Source organism: Echeneis naucrates, chromosome 7 (assembly GCF_900963305.1).
Source record: "Echeneis naucrates chromosome 7, fEcheNa1.1, whole genome shotgun sequence".
Lineage (NCBI taxonomy): Eukaryota > Metazoa > Chordata > Actinopteri > Carangiformes > Echeneidae > Echeneis > Echeneis naucrates.
The window spans coordinates 16,888,060-16,911,631 of NC_042517.1; the positions used below are offsets into that span (position 1 = coordinate 16,888,060).

Sequence of the window (23,572 nt, forward strand, 5' to 3'; positions counted from 1 at the left end):
ACAAGTGACTACGTGCACTCTTTGTATTTTTTAAGTTTGATGAGCTTAGACCCTGATGAAACAAACAAGCAAAATAAAAACCAAGACAAACAACCGATCTTCACTTATTTCAATGTTTCCTGCCTGACAGAACATGTATAAGCAAGTCTGCTCTTTTGGGCAGCCAGCATATCGAATACTTTCAGCTGTGCAACCAGCACCAATGTAGGCATCTTGATTAACGTAGTACTGATGTTGTATTTCCAGGGAACTGGACACCTATTTGCTTCACAGTGTCACTTGAATGTGCATACTTCTTCACTATGTGTCTCTTCAATGCTTCATGCTTCTACAACATTATGATTAAATCACCAGCCACCTCGTACCAATTTAAAAAATTACCATGAGCTCCACCATCAGCTGAAAAAAAAAAAAAAAAAAAAAAATCAGGCGATACTTACACATATTAATGCATCAATTATATTAATCCAATTACAAAAACTACTCCTGGGACTTCAAGTTGAATTGGATGCTTATACATCTGTGTAACCTATATAATATTTTGAACGCCGGAGTATTTTTTTAATGAATCTTCCAACATCACTCTTACTTTCACAGAACACAGATGGCTGGAAACTGTAATTCAATGGTACTTGACATGGACAAAAAAAAAAAAAAAAGGAAAAGATTAAATATGTAAACATGGCAATGTAATCTACTTAAGTCTTTACGTCATCTTCTAAGGAGCAGTGATGGCCTAGTTGCTGCAGAGGCAGTGCGGTAAAAGGTCAGTTCTTAGCGACGGCTGGTAAAAGGGAGAATTGAGAGTGAATTAAGAATATTCACTTCGCTCTTGTATAATGTTCCTTACATAAGGTTTTATGAATGCAGCATGTCTATAACTATCTTCACTGTGAAACCACAGAAAGCAAATTATTTTTAAGTATCTAAAGTACTGGGTAGCTGTAAACTGACAAACCCAATCAATGTTTTATGCACCAAAGTTACCATGAAAAAGATACAGAGTAAAAGTGGTCATTTTAGTGCTATGTTACTGTACCGTAGAGATGAAAAACAATTATGCTTTAATCAATTAATGCTTTAAAAAGTCTCCATAGAGCTGAGATGACATTGTTTTCAGTGTCAGGGATAATTTTTCCTTTTCCCAACTGAACCGTGTGCACCACTTAATACATAAAAAAGCTTCAGAAAAATTCAAAGATAGAAGTGTAAAAAGCAGACCCTTGTGGACTGTAACACGGTCCTTTCTTTTATCGAAGAGAAAGATCGTTACTGCATTTTTCTTTCGTTTATTAATAATGAGTCTCCTCCTGCACCCAGATAAATGAAGCTTTGTTCAGAGCCATGTACCAGTTTCTACTGGACCACTTTAAAAATGAAGATTTCACGCTGGACCTCTTCTCCATTTTTTTTCATCATGCAAAAAAAACCAGATATGTCTCAATAACAAGAGTGTAATTGCTGGCTTGTAGTTCCCTTAAATCTGCTTCTCTCCCTCTCTCCCTCTCTCTCTCTCTCTCTCTCTCTCTCTCTCTCGCTCTCAAAAAAAAAAAAAAAGAAAAACGCTGAGGATGAGATCATGACAGATGTGCGAGGAAGTGCTGCTCCAGGCTATGTCTCAAAGGAGGCCAAAGGATACTATGTCATTTGCAGGTGCACAAGTATGCAATGTAAGAAACATTATGACAGTAAGGTTTCTAGTGTTGTGGTTGGAAACAGCCTGTAGGCAGGAACTTGATCTGATAAGTATGGTGAAAAGTGTGGGAAGTTCTGGCTTTCGACGATTTCGACGAGGTGTTAAAGAAGAAACAACAACTTGAAACTCTCTCTATCTCCGTTTCATTTTCTACTAATTATCCGTCCGGGTCATGGGGGGGTGCTGGAGCCAATCCCAGCCAACGTTCTTGGCGAGGGTTGGTTACACCCTGGACAGTTCGCCAGTCCATCGCAGGGCCAACACACAGAGACAGATAGAGACAAACAACCATTAACACTCACGCTCAGGCGCATGCCTGCGGGCAATTTAGAGGCCCAAATCAATCTAGACATGTGTGTCTTTGGACTGTGGGAGGAAACCAGAGCACCCGGAAGAAACCCACGCAGCCACAGGGAGAACAGATGGAACTTAAAACTGAACTTTAAAGAATCTGTAGACATAATAGATTTATTTAATTCCATAATATTATTATTATTGTGTCCTTCAAACTATATGAATAATATTGGCAAAACCAACAAGTTGTATATTGAAAATTGAAGCTTCACTTTCAAATATAAATGTGGGAAATAAACCTTACATGCACCTGTACATTAATGAAGGGAAAAAAAAATCTACGTAAATGATTTTAGCAAATGGCTGCAATGTAACAAAGAGCGAAAAACGTAAGGGGGTCTGAATACTTTGCTAGGTCTCGACTTTCAGGTATGAAGAGTCCCGTCAAACTGCTTTTGATCTTGAAAATGCACTGAAGTGGGGAAACAGATAATGAGATCTGTGATGGAGCACAACACTGTACTTGTATATAATATGACAACAGTGTAGCAACACCATCGTCCACCACTGAACCATAGAGGGGACTGTGCTTGCTGATACTGATATTATAAATAATGTGCATACCAAATTTTATTTGTAAACATGTTTGATTATATGGACTTCAGATAACCAAACAACCTCAGAGCCACTGCAGCAGCTCATACTGACTTACTCATATGCAAACATTTGGTCCAACATGCGGCCTACATAAGAGTGTGTGATTTGCAGCAATAAAGGACTAGCATTACAAATCAAGGCCATATTGTTTGTTTGCCTAAAAAAAGACAGAAAAACTAGAGAGCTGGTTAGTGTGCCTGTTTCTGTGCCATGGGCCTTAATTACTGAAACAATTGTTTATTCATCAGTTTTTAACTCATTATTCTACATGCAGTATTATGCTGGGTACAAATTCAGCTGCATGCATTTTCAGTGGTCATTTTCAAGAGAAGCTAACTAGCATAACAACATTGCCCTGGTGCCATGTCATGAGTATTATAAACTGTTAAGTTGCCCTCTGTCACTTTTATTATATATGCCTGAATATGAAGCAGAATCCTTCCAGTTTCAGATTTTTTTAATAAGCCATCTTGATCAAAAAGCTAGTCACAAGCTCATGGACTCGAGGTTTTATACTGTCAACATTTTCCCATTTTTGCATAGATTATTTGTACAGATACAAAATGATTTGTATGGCAATTCGTCTGCTGCTTGGCAATATGAATATTTGTTCGCTAAGTAGTGAAAGGAACAGAAAGTCTATTGTTAGCCCTGATTTAAATCTAAACAATTAAAACTATTCAGGCAAATAAATAAAACAAATACAATGAGATTTACATTGAAGAACCGCGGGGGTTGTAGAGGAAAAAGATCCTCAAGGTTTTTGTTTGTCTGCACATGCCTATACAGATTCCAGGAATGTGGAGAATGGTGAGCAAGCGACAAGAGGGGCCTTGTATTCATAGGTCTATCTCCTGCCCCCCCCCTCCGTAGATTAGCTTCTTATCTGTTAAATGAGATAGTGCCGACGGATTTGGATAACAGGACTCTGGCATCAGCAGCACGATCCCTGCACTGAGAGCTGTGCGGTATCACAGAGAGTCCCTGTGCGAGAGCGAAGCAGCACAGGCAGGCTTGGATCAAGCAATGGGTGGACAGGGGAAGCCACATAATAGGCAGCTTCAGGAACTAACCATTGGTTCTTTTTTTCTCTTATGTCTTATCACATTTATGAAATTCATGCGGAATTATTATAGGTTAATTACAAACTCACATATGCACACATCGCCTGCATGGATGTGTATCTGTGGTTCCCATAGCCGCTGACTCATTTCACCTCAGTCTCTGCTGTTACGATGCGCTAGCCATGTGATAAGGCAGGCTGTATTATATTCTCCAGCTCTGACTCATGATTTGACCTGGCTTTTAGTCTAGTGCCTCACCCTGGGCCGGCATTGATAGGTCGTTTTAAGTGCACACCTGGGGCCCAGTGTTGGATTATCTCACTTTTTCCTCATTTCCATCTTGGCCTCAGCCAGTTATCCCACACATTTGGCAGCCAAAGCAGACTTACTGAGACAGAACTGCCTGCCAGGTTAGGTGTGAGTGCCAGTCACCGTCAGGTCCAATGGACAAAACTAGAGCAAATTCCTGAAACCTTACATCTTCTTGCTAGTTAACAAATCTCTTCTGTCGAGTCTTTTCAATCTGCTGAGGACAGAAAGTGCACAAAAGCAATGATTATTTAGACCACAGGGGTGACAGGAGAAGACACGGAGTCAGATTACACCAAAAAGGCTTGTTACTTTATGTAGGGATTGCACGCTCCGTGATATATAAACCACATTTAGATAAATCTGACATCTAAGGGAGCGTATGACAAATAAAACTACAAATCTACAGCTCAGGTTGGATATCTCTGAGCTTCTATTTAGACATAGTTGTATTTAGAGCTCAATACAAACAAAAAAATATGCTAACATGCTCCCAGGTAAAATACTAACCTTCTGCTGTCCAGCAGGTATAATGTGCTCCATGTTAGTGTTTAATGTTACCATTAATTTGCACTGAACACAAGACAATGACTTACTCTGACTAGACGAAAATGTTTCTAAATTCATAGTTGTTGGACTGACTACTTTAAAGACGTGATGAGGATTGGTAGGTGAATATGACATCATATAGTTATAATGTTTAAATGGGTCATGTGGACTGTTTAGGACAGTGTAATCCGGTTACTGCCCTGCTGGATTTGGTTAAAGGCATTTCAGGCCTTTCAAAGAGATATTGAGTCACCGAGGTTTTGATTTGATCTCTGCTCTTCACTGGGGTCATTCTATGGCCATGCAATTTGCTGATTTCTTTATTTGCTGATATCCTCTTGATGTGTTTCAGAGTCATTAGACATAATTTGTCTCTGATAACAGAGCCATTACCCTGTCACAAAAGCCATTATGGGACTTTTTTCAGACTTTTATTCAAGATGAGGCTTCACTAAGAGCTGCATGTTTACCCTGTAATGGAGTGTCCTGGGGCCTCATCTATAAAACTGTGCATAGGGCCGTTACTAAAATCTATGTATGCCCAATAGCCATGGGTGAGAGTCATGATGAACTTATGCAGTCATTTCGACTTTTCTACCTTTGAAGCCTCTTTGGTTGCTTTGAATTTTATATTTAGTATCATTGTGTTCGTCACATTCTCCCGACAAGTGTTTTTTATAGGTCATAACCTTTGCGTGGAAAGTGATGTACGGCACGTTTATAAATGAGGTCCATGCCACTGTTCAGACGTACACAACTGCAAATGACAATCCCTAAATGCTTTCTGAGTCTCTGGTGGTAGATTAATTACATAGTGTAATTTGGAAGTTACCAGCACTTAACTTAAGACTTGGGTGGAGTTAAATTAAAATTGAGATACATGTAAATATGACAAGATGAAATTACCAGGCACAATTTGTGCTTCAGTAAGCCCTAATATTTGGTAAGTATTTGTTTTTTCTTAACATTAGAAGATACGGTCAGAGAGTGGGGCTTGCCAGCAAACTTCACTGATGATGGCAGCTGTAGGAAGACCTTATTTGTGCTGAGCAGTGAGGAGAGATAACCAGGGGGCAGGCAAAAACGGGAACAGTACTCTGGTCTATGCACTATGCTGAAAGGAAATCCTTCGTCTTCCTGTTCTATTATCAGCTCAACAGTGATGAAGTAAGCAGACACCCTCTGAAGATCAAAAGAAAACTTCTATCAGGTAAATGCTGTGCTTCTGATGAAAGTGGTACAACACTGATCTCGATCAAATGTTTCCGCAGTCGGTTATTTTTCAAACTACTACTATCATTATCATCATTATTTAATGAGAAATAATGAGAAATGAGTGAGTCAATGCTAAACCTTTTGAGTACAATTACAGTCTTCATGAGACAGTGAGAGGTATGTGAGCATACTTTCAACACAGAAGTACAGACAAAAGTACAGTACAGAAGTAAAAAAAAAAAAAAAAAAGGAAAAAGCAGACGTTCTTTCCATTTGTTATTAAGTAAAGCTGAGAATGGTTGTCTGGAGTAATTTACCATTGTGAGAGAGGGGAGATTGGCTCCATAGAGGGTCTCATGACTCAGCCAAGGCCTTCAGCAGTCCAATGGTCTGCTCAGAATAACCCTTCTAATAAGTCACTTGGAAGAAAATGTGGGGAGTCAGCTGATTCCTAATCCGCTCTCTTTCTCGCTCTGTGCTCACACATCAAGAGTCAGATTGATATGTACAATCACATGAAAGCCCTTCTGCAGTGGGGCTATCATGGTCTACTAGGTGTTTCTGTGTATATATCCCTCTGTAAAATTGAGCTGGGTGAAACATTAACATTGGAAATCTCTCATCCATAATATACTGTACCTCAAGTGTAAACAATGGGGTGACAGAACTGCAACTTCGAAGAAATGCGTCTGCTTGTCTCTTTGACATTCGCACAGTTTCCACACCGTTTGTGCTGATGATGTATTCGTCAGATTCAGAGACAGTTGAGAGTTGAGTGTAACCAATCACAAAAAAGAGTCTTTGTATTTGCATTTTACATAACCAAGTTAGGTTTAAAAAATTCATCCATGCACATCTTTTGATGATGAATTCTTGAGATGTGGAATGAGAAAAAAAAAATCCTTCAGGCATTTCATCACCTCTGTATGTTGCATACAACATTTCAACATGCATGTACTTCTTTCATACTGACATTTTACAGGCGTGAAAATATAGTTGGGGGATTCAGATGACTGACACGTCTATAAACTATTACAGACAGACTTGATCTTAAAATCCTAAACATACTCACCAAGGGTTTTTATTAATATACAAAGGCACTTTTTTGTTACCATTAACATCGAGTCAAATTTTGCTCCAAAATAAATCAGTTCAAAGTTTATGGTAATGTATGAAGATGCCGTTATGTAAATGACACCACATATTTCAGGCAAATACCTTCAGTGGTGGATAAGACTGCTAATCATTTGTTGGCCTAGAGAGTGATGAGCAAACCTATTTCTTGTGGCAGTATTATTTTACATGATAATGAAACTTAGTTATTGTTTTCTGTTTGTGTTTTTACTGTGCTACTTCCTCTTCTTAAACATTTGCTGCCAGCCTGAGAGATGAACTTCTTTCTTTAAACTTTTCCGTCCTTTTTTCAAGTGTTGCTCCCAATAGACCTCATGCCCTATTTGAAATTATAAATGTGGTAATACAGGCTAATATACCCATTCATTCAGTCAGTCATATAAGCTCAAATAGATCTCAACAAGATAAGTCAAAGCCCTCTTAGTCTGTATCTCTTCCACCTTGAAAGGGAAGGGAGGAAACTGCAAAGGCAAAGAAAACTTATCCCTGCAAGGAATCCTGTCCAGCACAGAATACTGCAGAAGAAGAGGTTTTAATGTCACCCAGAGAAATTCACAAACCAATACAGATTTTGTTCATGATTGCTGGAACATGAACTCAAGCATATTTCATAGAAGTTCACAGAGGAGATAAAGGGGCTATTTTTTTATTTTACTATTACTGCATAGGTGGCCTTATAATTAACATTTCACTTACCGGTTTCTATTATGCCTTTTCTCGTACTGCATTTGGTCCATCACTTGTTGATAGACTCACTTCAGCCTCCAGTCTACCTTAAAGTCAGAGTCCTGTTCTGAGGGTATATTTTAACCTCTTGTCTCATAAACATACCAATGGAAAAAGCTCTTGTCAAAAAACAATCCCTACCATCCACTCATTAGAAGATAATGTAGAAAAAAGGTTAAATATAGCTGCTTTATATATTATAATATATAGGACATTGACTAACACTGTACACTATCTGACAGCATTGTTGTGCTTGGATGTTTGAACACATGAACCTTTCAGCAACCTGCATTTTTTGAAATATAACACTGTTGCATTAACTTCAAGTATTTGCATGACACCGACCGTGCACATGTACAGTCAGTATCTTATATTACTGTCAATTGTGTGTAACATTATAAGAGCAACAGACTTTGTGATTAAAATCCCACAAACATAGAATTTTCAGTTTAAATTGTAGATAGCACCAAATCTGAACTAATTATCTGAAGGCACTTCACAGAGTGAGGCCAACCGCTCCCACCATAATTAACAGTGACATTATAACCATTGATGCGACAATTAACAGAAGACTTTTGTGTTGTTAGTAATATTTAAATGTTGTTATGAGGTACTTAGGATAGAAAGCACAGAAATATATTTAAGCTAATATTTCATAAATGCTGACAATTGTTTTAATGAGTAATGTCTGTTAAACATTGCAACACCCTTCTTTGGACAAATGTAACCTTTAGACCAGGAATGGTCTAAACTACGCACCTAAAGTTCTTGACGTTAGAAAAGTTCAGTATGTTTGTGCACGGCTTGTACATTCTTGTACAACCAGTTATACTAAACTCTGCAGAAGATACTATGAAGCCCAGAAACAGAATCAAAGAGGTGCTTTCACTGGTTTACTTAACTTTAGTGAATTATACTGATACGGTCACCACACAACATTAAGGTAGGTAGAATTACTATTGTGTTTTTAATCTTCATCATTGAGATGACATTTCATAAAAACAGATATTTGTACGGCAGTGACGCTATATGGTTAGGTTACAGGATACCTTTACATAATTTGTCTTTCACCCGTACTGTTATGTATCCTGTGCTTTGTACTTTTCGTTTTGTGGCATGCTGCCCTGCATCATTTTACTCTGTGCTGATGTTTTTTGTCAGATCAAAGTAGACTAATTTAAAAGTCCTTTCAAATATACTTGCGATAAAAAGCACAATAAAAAAAAACAAAACCTGACATTTGAATAAAATAAAATGGATTTTACTGAACCATCCTTTGACAAAGGTTGGCACTTCAGAAACAACTACCTCCTTTCATTTGGCAAATGTGATAAGTCGCGGTGGGACAAAATGTTTATACTGCATGCTGCCACATAAGAAATAAATCAATTTACATTTCCTTTTATGCTGACATTGTCATACAAAACACCAATTTAAGTAATGTGTATACAAAGCAGGAGAAAACGCCATTAAAGGTCTTGGACATGTTGCCTGTCGCTATATAGAAATATGAATAAAGGATTCCACACAAAACCAAGACGCAACTTTCCTAGTAGAAATTTTCTGTTACATTTTCACACTACGAGATTGAAAACATTATGTCTCTGACTCTGAAAAGTAAAAACAAACCAGTGTGACTGTGTGAGGTTACATGTTCTTAGAAATATGGAGAAGCTGTCACGTTAATTAACTGCTTAAAGCTAGTTTTTCCATAATATATATGTATATATATGTACATATACACACACAGTACAGACCAAAAGTTTCAACACACCTTCTCATCCGAATGAATATGAAAGTCTGTCCAAACTTTCGGCCTGTACTGTGTATATATATATGTATGTGTGTGTGTGTGTGTGTGTTGTATGAAAAAGTATCACGCTTGTCAGTTCAGATACGTTAACCCTCCAGCATTTATCTCTTGCCTCCTATATCTTAACTTTCTGGAACCCCCCCCCCCCCGTTATTCAGAGCTGGGATGCCAAACGAGTGCAGATGCGTGAATATCAGTGCAGAGTTGCGAAAACACTCACCGGTTCATCTTCTCACCTGCACGGCCACGAACAAAGCGGAGGCGGAGGCGGAGTCACGCCGGCACACACGGCCGGCCTTAACTTGTAGACCTGTCTGCGAGGAGGACAGAGGCAGCGAGGGAGGGGAATCTACCGACATAATTACTACACCGAGCGAGGAAGTAGTACTTCTCTACGCAGTCAAGACAGCCTCTTTTTTTTTTTTTTTTAACTTTTTTTTTTTTTTTTTTAAACATTTGTTTATTTATTTGTTTTTAACCAAATGCTGGATAGCCATCTGTGGCGCTGAGGGGGAAGGCGCATGTTTAATGGCGTTGGGGAAGTGTCCGCGTCGCTCCCCCGGCCAGAAGAGGAGACATCACGGCGCGGGTTAGCTAACGTTAGCTCGTGAACAAGGTCAGTTTGAGTTTTCTGTCGCGCTGCCGTCGGAGCGCGGGCATCGCAGGAAACCTCACCGCCGCCACCTTCGGCTAACTCGGCTCGTTTACCAATTTAGCTCAGGCTTTCCCGTCCCGCCGACAGGACGGGTAACCGGCGACGTTTGTCGGCGGCAGCCCGGCGCTCCTGTCGTTAGCTTGTCGGCTAGCGCCCCACTCGGTGGCCCCGTCCGTTTGTTCTCTCTCTCTCTCTCTCTCTCTCTCTCTCTCTCTCTCTCTCTCTCTCTCTCTCTCTCTCTCTCTCTCTCTCTCTCTCTCTCTCTCTCTCGACTTTGGGGCTCCGCGTTTGGGGAGTGATGGAGCCGCTTCATGTTAACGAGCACAGCCCAGAGACGAGCTTTTGTTGTGGACTAACCGACGGCACAGCCTGACCGAGTTTACACCAGCTGCGGTACTTTTGGGGCGGGGGATCACTGGCATGGTTTCTCCGCCGGCAGCTCTCCCTCTTTCCGCCTAGAATAAAACAGGTGCACCTCCGCGGTAGCGATGGGCAGATGCAGGTTAGCACTCAGCGCAGCCGCTCGCTGCTTCTTCTTCTTTTTTTTTGCTACTCTCCATATTTGCGCAGCTTTGGGGCAGTTATGTCACCAGTAAGATGAAGTTTAACTTAAGTTGGCTGCTTAATGATTCACAAATGTTGAACGTCGTAGGTGGCGATATCATTTCCAAAGGCCTCGACTATCGAGTAGAAAACGGGGACAGCAGACACGGGCCCGGTAGCAGCTAACGTAGTCTAGTTAGCTAACATTAGCTTCGAGACTACAAGGCTAGCAGAGCAGCCACTGGGACACAATATCCAACAATCAGGAAACATTTAGCTTTGTTATAAATTTCTTTCATGCCGTCGAAAGTGACATCAGTTGTCATCAACCAAAGTCTTTCACATAGTCGGTGATGACACATTGAAAGGCGCTTGTTTAGCTCAACTTCACATAAGCTTGAATTTCCCATCTTGTGGTTGCAGTAGCTTTGTTTTAACCTTATCTTATAATGAACTTGGACATGTGTGACAAGTAACGTCACCATCATTTCTTGCTGAAGCTGTCAGCTAGTTTACATTAATTAAGAAAATCAGGCGATGCATCAAAACAGAAGCTGATTTTCAGATGAGTGTCACTTGTTGGGAAGCTCCAGGCAGCCGTGATTAAGCATTGCCAATTTTTTATACTTAAAACTATACTATTTCTCCGCACCTCAGATACCACTGAATTCCTAGAAACTACCACAAAATGATTTGTTGACTTCCACACTTGGATTTGACAACAGGCAATGGTTTTCCTGTAGCATGAAATGAGTGTGCTCTCAGGTCATCATGCCAGGTTAGACTTTCACTCAGCAAGGCCGATTTTGTGTTCCTCTCTCCACATATTTCATTACTTTGAACAGTGCAGAGGGCAACACAAGGGAAACATCCAATTGCAAAGCAAGCTTGACTTGTGGATATGTTTGTTATTCAGCTCATGCACTATCTGGAGGCTGCTGGATGTGGTACGTCAATTCAATTGGCCCTGAGTGCCACTGTGCACCAGAGCCCTAATTATTTTTGATGGTTTTCAAGTTTTAACTACTGGTGAACTGCAGACGGTGTGGATACTGAGGCTTTAAACGGTTCATTCCCCCTTGTAGCGCAGGGCTCAATCTAAAATGGGGAGAAGTCGTCCACACTCCAGCCTCTTATTCTATTATTTATGCCTTATGAAAAGGGACTGTCATGGAGACAGTAAGGTTTTAATCAGTGTTTAGAGTGTACACAGTTGGGACTTGAACAATTTTTATTTTACTCAGCTCCCTGATATGTAATTTTTATTTGCCATAATGTAACACTGGCGCTCTTGAAACAATATTTCTTAAATGTTAGTGAAAGTGGCATATAGCTCATCAGTTCTGTTGTAAAGAAATAATTATGATCATAACATTATGCAGTTACGCTCTCTTTGAACATTGGGAAATGTGAAGTAAAAGTTTTTTTTTTTTTTTTTTTTAGGAAAAAAGACTGAATGTGTGTTTTTGTTTTTGGCCCAATTAATAGGCAGAGTGAGTGAAGTACCTTGAAGTTTTACTGAAGGATTTTTTTAGGCTAATCTTCTGAACTAGAGGCAACAAATTATCACCTGTATTATTTTGATAAGCCATGTTTTGAATGTGTGTCTCATTCTTAAAATCTTTGTTACTGTCAAAGCTTACTCATCTCTACGGCATCCAATTATGCACAATTAATTTTATTATGGTTTGTTGCTCATTTGAACAGTATGTTGAAACACTGCAAATCAGCATATTAAAACGCTGTATATTTCTTAATGAGATGTTTTTTAAATTGGATTCTGAATTACTCGCACTGAGAAATGAGAACATGACAGAATCTAGGCCACATTGTGAGCAGCTTACTTTGATGCTCAGATGTCTCCCCCCCTTGTGTGTATGTGTGGAAACGGCCTGAGGTGAGGTGTAGTACTCTTATCTTCATTAAATTAAACCTATGGGCAAAACCTATTTTCATGATAATGTTTGTGCTTTACATGTAAACACAAATGGGCAGGTGAATCAAGCAATCATGTTGAATTCCAACTCAGCTGGCATATAATGGACCATTGAAGACTTTTAAGTATTTTAGATGACAATGTTTTAAAGAGAGTGCTCAGTTTTTTGTTTTTTTGTTGTTGTTGTTTTTTTAAGTCTAGGAACTCCAGAGTCAAATATGAAGGCAGATACATTGGAGGAGTCATGGGGGTAAAGATCCAACCTGAAATGACTCAGTAGGGTAAAAAGTCTGGTTAATGGGTTATGTGAGACCTGACCTGGTAACAGTGTGTAACTGCTTTTCAGTTTTTTGTCAAGTGATTTGTCATCTTAAAACACTGCCATTAAAAACCAAAAAATTTTAACATTCAGCATTTTAAATTGCATTAATGATGGAGAGAAGATCAGTGCAGATGACAATTTGATTGTATGCCATATTTTTCTAGCTGGCAGTTTAGTTTTAACAGTCCACATAAACATCACAATCATCTTTTGTATCCACTGGAAATAGAATGCAGAGATTACACAATATATAGCTCTTTTCTCTTGGCCTACATATTTTTTATTATTCAGCAACAGTCAATCTACTGACAATAACATTTCCAGCAAACAGATGACTGTTGCCACCTTCATGCATAGATTTTTGCTCTGTGGTGAGTCATGTTTTTTTTATTTATTTTTTTTTTAAATGCAAAAGAACTAGGTTGGCCCCTGCCAATATCAGAAGCTCAGATGTATACAGCTATAGAGAAACTCTTCTCCTCAAAAAGATCAGAACTGGATTTTATTGACAGGTATTATAAAAAGGAAGAGAAGATGGAGTTGAAAAATAATCCAATAGAAACCCAAGTAGCAAGACATTTTTGGCAGGTTAAGAAAAGACTTTTGTTTTTCCAATGTCAGTGATTCATTTATAAAACCTCCCAACCCCCATCATCATTTCCTGGTTTTGAGGTAACGGGGGTGCTTTGTCGTATTTAAATGCTGTCTCTGTACTGTTCTTCATGCCGTGTCTTTAAGTGATAGAAAACATTAGACACGTTCAAGTCGCTAGTAACGACTTGTTGACGGTATTTTTTTCTTGCAGGTAACTGTTGTCTGGTCAGTGTCTGACTTTTTCAAATCCAAACCAATTCCTCTTTGGGTTCTCTTGGTTCTGTTCCACTGTGCTCTCAGCCTCTTGTTGTTTACATCCAGTGCTCCCTTAGCAGTGCTGTAGATGGGTGCTTGCGGGTGACGTAAAAATGCTACCACAAAGCAGTAGTGTTACTCCAATTACATTTGCTGAGCTAACCCAGTAGCCTGCACATTAAATTTACAATATAAATAGAGGATTATATCATATGGTAGACATTTTTATATCACAGTATCAATATATATCATAATACTGCACAGCACTATTTCAATTTATCAGTTTTTAGTCATGTAAGTAATTTCTTGAGTGACCACACATTCAATATCTGCTGGCATAGTTACAATTGAGAAGACAAAATTTTGTACAATACAGAAGTAAGTCCCATATGATTTAAATTTGATATGATTTAAAATCAGCACTCCTGATGTCTAAAACTAATGGCGTGTAAATCTTTCAGACGATGTATTCCCTCCTTTCTTTACCATTGTTATATGGTTTTCAATTAAATTTTTGGTTTTAAAGGTTCTGAAACCAAAGAAAACAGGCTGCAGTGTTAGTTTTTTTTTTTTTTTTTTTTTTTCCTTTAATCTATAATTTTCTTTTTTTTTTTTTATCTTCTTTGGCTCTGCACAACTAGATAGAGGTGTACAGGAATCTGCAGGATTTTAAGCCACTGATCTGAGATATTTATTACTCCCAATTCAAACTGTATTTCAGTTGAAATCCTTTCTGCTCCATTGAGCAAAGAAAGTACAGGAGCTTGTGTGCTTTATGAGGTACTGTTCAAATACATGAACTGCAAACAAGTCTCATTAAATTCGTGTAAAACGCTTAAAGAGCAGTTCCAGACAGTAGGAAATAAAAGTGAACAGAAAAATTGTAGATATTATCACTAATTCTCAGATACTAGAAGTTCAGGTCAGATTATTGAATATTGGCAGTGTTGTACTGATAGGCTATTGAGCATGTATTGATTGCTAATATTTTGAAATGTTTCACAGGTTTAAACAAACTGTATTATTGATTGTCAGATTAGTCATATGAGAGGCTCATCAAAGAAAAAATAGCACCTATCAACTCTGAAGCTTAGTATTAATCTTTCAGACGATGTATTCCCTCCTTTCTTTACCATTGTTATATGGTTTTCAATTAAATTTTTGGTTTTAAAGGTTCTGAAACCAAAGAAAACAGGCTGCAGTGTTAGTTTTTTTTTTTTTTTCTTTAATCTATAATTTTCTTTTTTTTTTTTTTATCTTCTTTGGCTCTGCACAACTAGATAGAGGTGTACAGGAATCTGCAGGATTTTAAGCCACTGATCTGAGATATTTATTACTCCCAATTCAAACTGTATTTCAGTTGAAATCCTTTCTGCTCCATTGAGCAAAGAAAGTACAGGAGCTTGTGTGCTTTATGAGGTACTGTTCAAATACATGAACTGCAAACAAGTCTCATTAAATTCGTGTAAAACGCTTAAAGAGCAGTTCCAGACAGTAGGAAATAAAAGTGAACAGAAAAATTGTAGATATTATCACTAATTCTCAGATACTAGAAGTTCAGGTCAGATTATTGAATATTGGCAGTGTTGTACTGATAGGCTATTGAGCATGTATTGATTGCTAATATTTTGAAATGTTTCACAGGTTTAAACAAACTGTATTATTGATTGTCAGATTAGTCATATGAGAGGCTCATCAAAGAAAAAATAGCACCTATCAACTCTGAAGCTTAGTATTAAGTTATTTCATTTGTAGGCATACAGTTTCCTGGAACATCATGGCTTTGCATTCAGAGTCCGTTTCATTAATGGTGGTTACTATTTTAATTAGGTTTTATATCCTATCCCAAAATTTAATGGCTGAAAATTTGTTGGAAATGGTGTGCCCTTTCAGTGCAGCTGTCTTTTCTTGGCTGTGTCTTGTGAGCCATCCAATTTTTGAATAATCAGATGGACACTATTAAACTTGTTGTACACATAAGTTTTGTACATAATGGTTGATAACATGACAAAGAGAAGAGAACAAGAGTTGACCAGTGTTTTAAATGTATTGCACAAGGGCCCTTTGGGAGAAGTATTCGTCTGGCAATATCTTGTATTATATAAGTTTATGTCACAACCTTGTGCCAGTAAGGTATTAGGTGTCCCGGCAATTGGCTGACCCTCCTCTGCCAGTTTGAGTGGTACAGGATTGGGGTTGGCCAGGTCAGCACAATAGAGGCTGAAATTCAAACCCTCAAGACACCTAATTAAAACTTACAACCATGACAAATAGCCTTTGACACAGTTACATCTTACGAAAAGTATATTACTCAAAATCCTAGCACAGAGAAGTGAAGATCAAATGTTGTGGGCTTTGTTGTTGTTGTTGTTGTTATTATTTATTATTGTTATTAACCAATATCTACACTTTGAAAATGCATATCTATAATCTAAATAGATAATACAGACAAACACTTTGTTTTGTTAAAATATAACCCCAACCCTGTGTACGGATGCATACATTTAAATATCAGGAATTCATTTTATTACAATGAAGATTTAGATAACTTCTGTAGCAATTTGTGTCAGCCATATGCAGTTTAGCACACACTGTGTTGGTGTCATAGCGACATCTTTTGAGAGTAGGGCTGGACGATAAATTGATGTCATTGACTGACATTTGAATTTGACTTAATGAAAATTGGTTTTCCCTTTAACTTCCTGACTGAGTCTCCATTGGGGCTCTTCTAGTTCAGAGTGCACTGAGCTTGTCATTACCTGATATGAGTTGGCACATACAGTGTGATGTCGCAGCCAGGTCAACCATCTTGGACTATGTATGGCAGCTCCACTCGGACAAAGATGGTGCCCAACTAAATTTCCTTTTGTGAAAAAATGTAAAATAAGAACGCCTTGGCACTTAAACTGCAAGGAGAAATTTTCTTTTTAATCCCAAGTGAAAAAACTGAGTTTGAGTGAATTCCTTGGATTGAATTTTTTTTTTTTTTAATGAATGTGTATAACGTATGTATAACTTAGCTGTGAAAGAAGAACTAGTAAGTTTGCTCAGAATTTATTTTCCCTCATATCACACTAATTTTTGTTTGCTTTTTTTGTCTTGTTCTTCTCTCTCCACATAGCTGACTGACATGGCTTTCTAGCAGGCTCCCAAAGATCTCTTGATGGATCACAGGGGACAAACAAGAAAAACCACCGCATTTGAGAGTGTCACCAATAACTAAGGAATCTGACCCACAAGCATATCCTGAAACTGACTTCAGTGCATGTGGCCTCCTCAGTTGTTCATACACACCTGTTGGGCAACCCAAAGGCCTATTGCTATGCACTATAAAAGCAGGGAGATGTGCTGTGGGGATGCTGGGAGGAGCAGGCTTTTTTCGTGTAGGACTGTCCCTCTGGTAATAGGGCTTCTGGTGACCATGGCCCAGGGCACTGTGCCAGAACAGCAAGAGACACTGGTGGAAATGATGTCTGTGGAACTAGAAGCCTCCATGCAGTCCTCTGTGCTGTCTGAGCTCCAGGCTGCTGCAGCCTCAGTTGGTGAAGGGCCACCTACGCCTGTGCCAGACTCTGCTACAAAGAATGGGGGAGTGCACAATGGCATACCTGATTCATCTGCAATTGTGGGCCAGGTGTTCCAGTTGAAGGTTCCCCCAGGACCTGCCAATGCAAGCTGTAATGTCCATGTAAGTACACTAAAGATTTGACATATCCATTATTTGGCATGCAATATTGAATCCCTCATTACTTAATGTGAATGTTTTGCTACTAAGAAATAATTACATGTAAATAATTTAACATTCATTTAATGAGGTTGGAATAAATCAGTCAATTAGAGTTGCATCTGTGTTTAAGAAACTAGATTCAGAATAACCAAGTGGTATGAGAGGACCACTTTGATATGTGATATGTTACACTGATATACTGAAGGTCATATATTCTCTTTCATTTTGGTGGTGCCTCTTATTTGATTGAGCACTAGCTTCGGGGTTCACATAGAAAAGCATAGAATGTGTTCCTGCTTGATCTGGGTGTCAATGTTGAATAAAGAAATGAGAAGGATGAATCTCATTTTGTGACAGTAGAAGGTTTAAAGAGTATTCTCTTACAGACCTGAATAATTGAGAACTAATGTTTTTAAGGCCCAGCTATGCTCTATTAATGTGTAATAGATGGATAGAGTAACTTGTATGTATGAATGACAAATGGGGATGATTTAAGATGTGTGCAGCTGTACATACTCACTAAAAATGTTGATTGTTTTGCCCGATGCAGACTACACATTTTTTTCCAACAATGCAGTATAGCATTCATTCTTACACTTGTGATCACTGTATCACTGCTGATTGAATCTGACTGTGGTGCAATTTGTTCTAGTCAAACTTCTGAATAAGATGAGATGATTATTATTGGCCCAAGTGGTGATGTAGAATGATATCCTGTCATACACTAATAACTCAGAATGAAGAGTGATGACTCACATGGTTGTTATGAATAGGAGCTCACCATGTTTCTCCTCTAATATTCGGCAAGATTTGATGAAGTGAATGGAACTGGAATGGGGCTTAAATTTCTTGCATAGATTGAAATTCATGTATCTAGTGTTTCTGCTTCCTGTTTCACTGGCACCTTGTTAAACATAAAATATCCTAGTTACTACTAAGATGTACTTGCTTTGTCTATTATAAAATGTAAAATTTTGATTCAGAAAGTAATTTCTAGTCATCACTTGGGTCCTTGTAACTTTTCATGGTCATTTGTAATTATTTTTGATATGATATTTTTGAAGGCAAGTAATGAGTTTTGCTATGCTGTATATTAGTTTTATCTCAGAAGTCTTTTAATGTTATATAGCAGTAATTTTGATATGGTTTCTCATCTTATAGCTCACTGAGATGGGAAAGAAGACTTTACCCTCTTGGTTATGTTGGGACAAAGACAGCTGCATTCTGAGAGGTTTGGCACTGGATCAGGATAAAGGTGTGTATCATATCTTGGTGTCTGGAAAGGAAACAATTGAGAAGACTGGCGGCCAACTGTTCCCCAGTGCAGTCTTCTCAATCGAAGTATACCCAGAAGAAAAAGCGGACAGTGAACCAGCTCTGCTCACTCTACAGTCTGATAGTAGTGGCCTCCAGCCTTTTACATGTGGCTCTGAGGAGCCTGTCACTGTTATCACTGTCATTTTGGATGCTGACTTGACAAAGATGGCTGCTGAACAGAGGGCCAACTTGCTGGGCATTATGAGAAAGTTCTCACATGTGCCCCTGGAGCAAATGAGGGTGGTGCCTGTTGTTAACAATCGTTTATTTGACATGTCTGCTTTCATGGCTGGACCAGGAAATGCTAAGAAGGTTGTAGAGAATGGGGCCCTGTTATCATGGAAACTGGGATGTGCCCTGGACCAGGGCAGCATCCCTGATATTAGCAGTGTCCAGTCCTCAGCAAAGGATGGGACCATGTCAGCCAGGCTCGGGTACCCAGTAGTCGGCTGGCACATTGTCAACAAAAAACCCCATGGTGTGAAACGGGTTAGACGGCAGCTGAACAATACACCAACTCCAGTGCCCTCCCTGCTTCCCCCAACTACCCACCCAGAGCCCCCCATACGTGTTGTTCCCACCCCAACTTCGCCCTCAATTGCCCCAGCGACAGACAACTCTGCACCTCCAGTCCGAGGCCCTTTGCCTCTGCCTGTGAAGCCTACAATGAGGGTCAGGGATCAAATAGCCCACACACCCGTATTTGGGCCTCCTCAGCCCACAAGAGTTCTAGGAACTACAAGCACCATCCCTATCCAGCCAACTGTGACCCGGCCTACGTTTGTAGAAGCCACTGCTGTGCCAACACTGCCAAGCACCACCAAAAGACCCAAAACCTCTGCCACAAGAAAACCCAAGAAAACCAAATCTTCCACTCCAGCTCCTCGGGAACCCAAGTCCACCACAACTAAACCGCCAAGACGCACAACTCCTCTCTCTTTAGCTCCAGACATGAATAAAACCCCAGAGATGCGCAACCCTATAGATCAGGTGAATGCATGGGTTGGCACATATTTCGAGGTTAAGATTCCTCCTGATACGTTCTTTGACAGGGAGGATGGTACTACTGATAAGTTGCGTTTGACTTTGAAGAGGACTCCCAAAGAACCGGTGAATGAAACATCTTGGATCCAGTTCAACAGCACTATCCAGCTTCTGTATGGCCTTCCAGAGGAGCATCATGCAGGGAAACATGAGTATTTCATGTTGGCCACTGATAAAGGTGGGAAGAGCATCATGGATGCTTTTGAGGTACAAGTCAACCGTTGGTCTACTAATGATAAACCATCAGTTGTGTTTGCTGCTCGTTTCCATGGTGAACCTAAAATGTTGAGCAATGATATCCATAAAAAAATTCTTTTGACCAAAAAGTTGGCATATGCGCTTGGTGATCGCAACAGCAGCACAGTGACCCTAAGAAGCATCACAAAGGGGTCAATTGTGGTTGAATGGACCAATAACAGTCTCCAACAAAGTCCTTGTCCAAAGGACCAGATCACAGTTCTCAGCAACAGAATCTCTGATCACCAAGGGACACCAAAACTGGCCTTCATCAAAGCCATGGAGCCAGAATTCAAACCCATTAACATATCCATTCGGGGAACAAATAAATGTCAGAGCTACACATTCATCCCGCCAGGAGAGGTGCCATCGCCTGTTCTTCCTACGGCTACCCCTTCACCTGGGACAGGCCGTAGAAGCAGTGATGATGTCTACTTACACACTGTTATTCCTGCAGTAGTGGTGGCAGCCCTGTTGCTCATAGCTGGAATCATTGCTATGGTCTGCTATCGCAAGAAGCGCAAGGGGAAGATGACCATCGAGGAGCAGGCAACGTTCATCAAGAAAGGTGTCCCTATCATATTTGCTGACGAGTTAGATGATTCAAAGTCACCGCCATCCTCCAGCATCCCTCTTATCCTTCAGGAGGAGAAGCCCCCACTCCCACCTCCAGAGTATCCCAACATGGCTGGCCCTCACAGCACCCTGCTTAACCAGGATTTGCTGGAGGAATATTCAGTATATCAAGATGACGATCCCAATGCCCCTCCTTACCAGCCCCCACCACCATTCACTGTCCCCATAGAGGGGAAAGGCTCTCGCCCCAAGAACATGACCTCATACCGGTCCCCCCCTCCCTATGTGCCTCCCTAACGCACCTTTGGGTTTTCACTTTGGAAAGCAGGTGCAATGTAGGGATGCTTGTTGAAAACTACTACAGGAGTAATTTTCCATGTGTTCAATGAAATTGCTTTGACTTTGTAGATGCAAGGCAACCATACCCATATCGTACAATTCTACTTCTGGCACAGGGCAAGTACATGGGGAACAGTTTGTAATTTCCAAGATATTATTTGTGTTTTTGTTTTTTGTCTTTCAGATCTGTTCTTGACTTCTTGCATATTCTTTTTTTTTGTTTGGTTCTGTTTTTGCCAAGAAGAGTCAGTTTTATCTTCAATGATGTACTATTTCTATTGTATAGAAAATAATAAAGAAGCTGGAAGACTGAAGCCCACAGGGCCTTTGAGCAGATGTCACCATGACAACAGACTTGAGGCTCTCCCTCACAACGTTAATCTTTATGAGTTCCATATCACTCTTATCTGTCCTTTGGCTAGGTTTACTAAGATTTTGCACCTGTTAATCTCTAGAGGGGAATGAAATACAAAAAGCCAAACTGAAAGCATGAAACACTTTATTTACACAAATATCAGTTTGTATCTTAGACTTTGATCTTTCTCTGTTCTGTTCTTTGCTTTGCTCCCTCTTGACAATAACATGCAAACCTTGCAATTATGCAAATTCTTGTTAAACCTTGCACTATGTCTCTTTCACAGAATTGAACACAGTAAGTGGTAGTCCAATAAGGAGAAAACAATCCTTTTTGTATCCTTGAACTCACCACATGACTGAGATTCCTCTGATACTTGATCACAAAGGACATTACACTGATCACGCCTGTTGTAGATGTAGCCTAATTAAGTTACAAGACAAATGATGACCTTTCTTTTCTTATGTGTGCCACTGAACCTGCCGGTGAGATGATTGGTTTTGCTGTTGCCAAGGTGATGTCTGTGGTCTCGGGCAGACCTTGGGGGGTTGCTATAACAATAATGAAGGGGCCAATGGTACGTTTCACAGCAAGGTGAGGATAATATTGGTAACATGGTCAATGTGAATCCACTGTCTTTATTCAGTTGGTTTTATCGGTGTGTAGAGTGGGTGGGCTTGGAGCACTGTATCATCACTGCTCTGCCTCTGGGTGCTGCACTCTCATGTTTAGTCCATTGCCTGTTTTCAGTTCACATGAGGCATGGGGACAAGGGGATGTACATAATCGTGTGCCTGTGAAATTAAAACAACTCCATAATGTTAGTGTTTTATCAGTAAAGCTAGTTGGGAAAGGGGTGGGGGTGGGCAGAGTGTGAAATGATTTTATTTTTTAATTGTATGTCTAGATTTATGATCACAATCATAAAAAAAATGACTTTATAGTTTGAGGGTACAAAAAAAATTTACTTGCCTATCACAAAAAATAATGCATTATCTCTATATGATGGGGAACAAAGAAACCACAACAATATGTGAATTATGTACATTTCATATCTGATATCACCATAAGAAAAAATGGATAAAAATCTAATGTTTTTACTGAGTTTTTGATACAGTCTTAAACTTGTTTTATGAAAATATATTAATAAAATGTAATACTATTTGTAAAGCCTCAAAGACTGTGTTTTATTGAGCAAAGTGAAACTAATGTAAAATGGTGCAACTTGTAGAACTTAGAAAACAGCATGGAGTAATTTCAAAACTTGCTATGATATAGTTATATCAACATGGTCAAACACAGTAATGAGCTTCATGAGAAGTGGAAGAACGAAAGGCAAATAAATGAATTCAAAATGTCTAAAACCCCTCTCCACTCTACAGCGCAGTAGTTTCGCCACTATGCTATATGATCACAGAATATTGTCGGCATTTTTGTAGTCTTGTTTCACAGCAGGTTGTATCCTTGACAGAATTTTGTAAACGCCAGGTCCAATTGGCTCTAATGGTTTGCTGGCATTGGCTATAACGTACAGTACGCTCTTTGTTGTAATAAACCTAATACATAACAGGAAGCCCTGTGAGACAGTGTGATATTTCAAGAGAGGAGACTGCCATTTCGTTGGGCAGGTTTTTCCATGTTTGGCTCAGTTCTGGGGCAGTTTCCATAGCAGTGACTAATATCTGCTCTTAAATTCTTCCGGTAAAGAACTTTTTACATTTTTTATTTATTTTTTTTTATTTTTTTAAGGATAGGTTGGATCATGTTTGCTGTTTGACGTCTCACGGACACAATACAAACACCAAACATTTTGATTTGTTCCCGTATAGTCCTGGAAAGAAATCCTCGTAATGCTTGGTCAATAATGTTCAGTCACATTTGGTGATCAAGGTACCAAAGTCCGGTATACGTTTGCGTTAAGTCACTCTGGTGCTCAGTTTCTTTTCATGACTTACTGTAACGAGAGAGAGGGAACAGTCTTATGCTCTGCACTGACAAATTATAGTTCTATGCATGCATATAACTGTGTGTTTGCACTGTTAGTATGTGTGCCAAATTTGAAAAACAGCCCCTTTCATTATCAGTGCCTTAATTATGTTATCTACCCTGTTGTACCAGTCTTATGTATCACACCACATAATTGGTAGTTATGAGGTGGGTTGCGTTGGAAATTGAGAGTAATAATCATTTATCAATTACCCAACAACCATCCATG

At 39.4% G+C, this 23,572-nt stretch overlaps 1 protein-coding gene across 3 annotated transcripts; it reads left to right on the forward strand.

The window, feature by feature from the left end:
• Window positions 1-9,881: 9,881 nt before the first annotated feature.
• LOC115046738 (dystroglycan-like) lies at window positions 9,882-22,521 on the forward strand. Of its 3 annotated transcripts, none has more exons than XM_029507307.1 (3): window positions 9,882-10,073; window positions 16,884-17,450; window positions 18,651-22,521. In XM_029507307.1, the coding sequence occupies exons 2-3, from the start codon at window positions 17,028-17,030 to the stop codon at window positions 20,958-20,960; spliced, it is 2,733 nt and encodes a 910-aa protein (XP_029363167.1). In that variant the 5' UTR covers window positions 9,882-10,073; window positions 16,884-17,027; the 3' UTR covers window positions 20,961-22,521. The 3 variants fall into 3 exon arrangements, with proteins under 3 accessions (XP_029363167.1, XP_029363169.1, XP_029363168.1); XM_029507309.1 differs by lacking the exon at window positions 9,882-10,073 and adding an exon at window positions 10,408-10,505; XM_029507308.1 differs by lacking the exon at window positions 9,882-10,073 and adding an exon at window positions 10,491-10,614.
• Window positions 22,522-23,572: the final 1,051 nt, after the last annotated feature.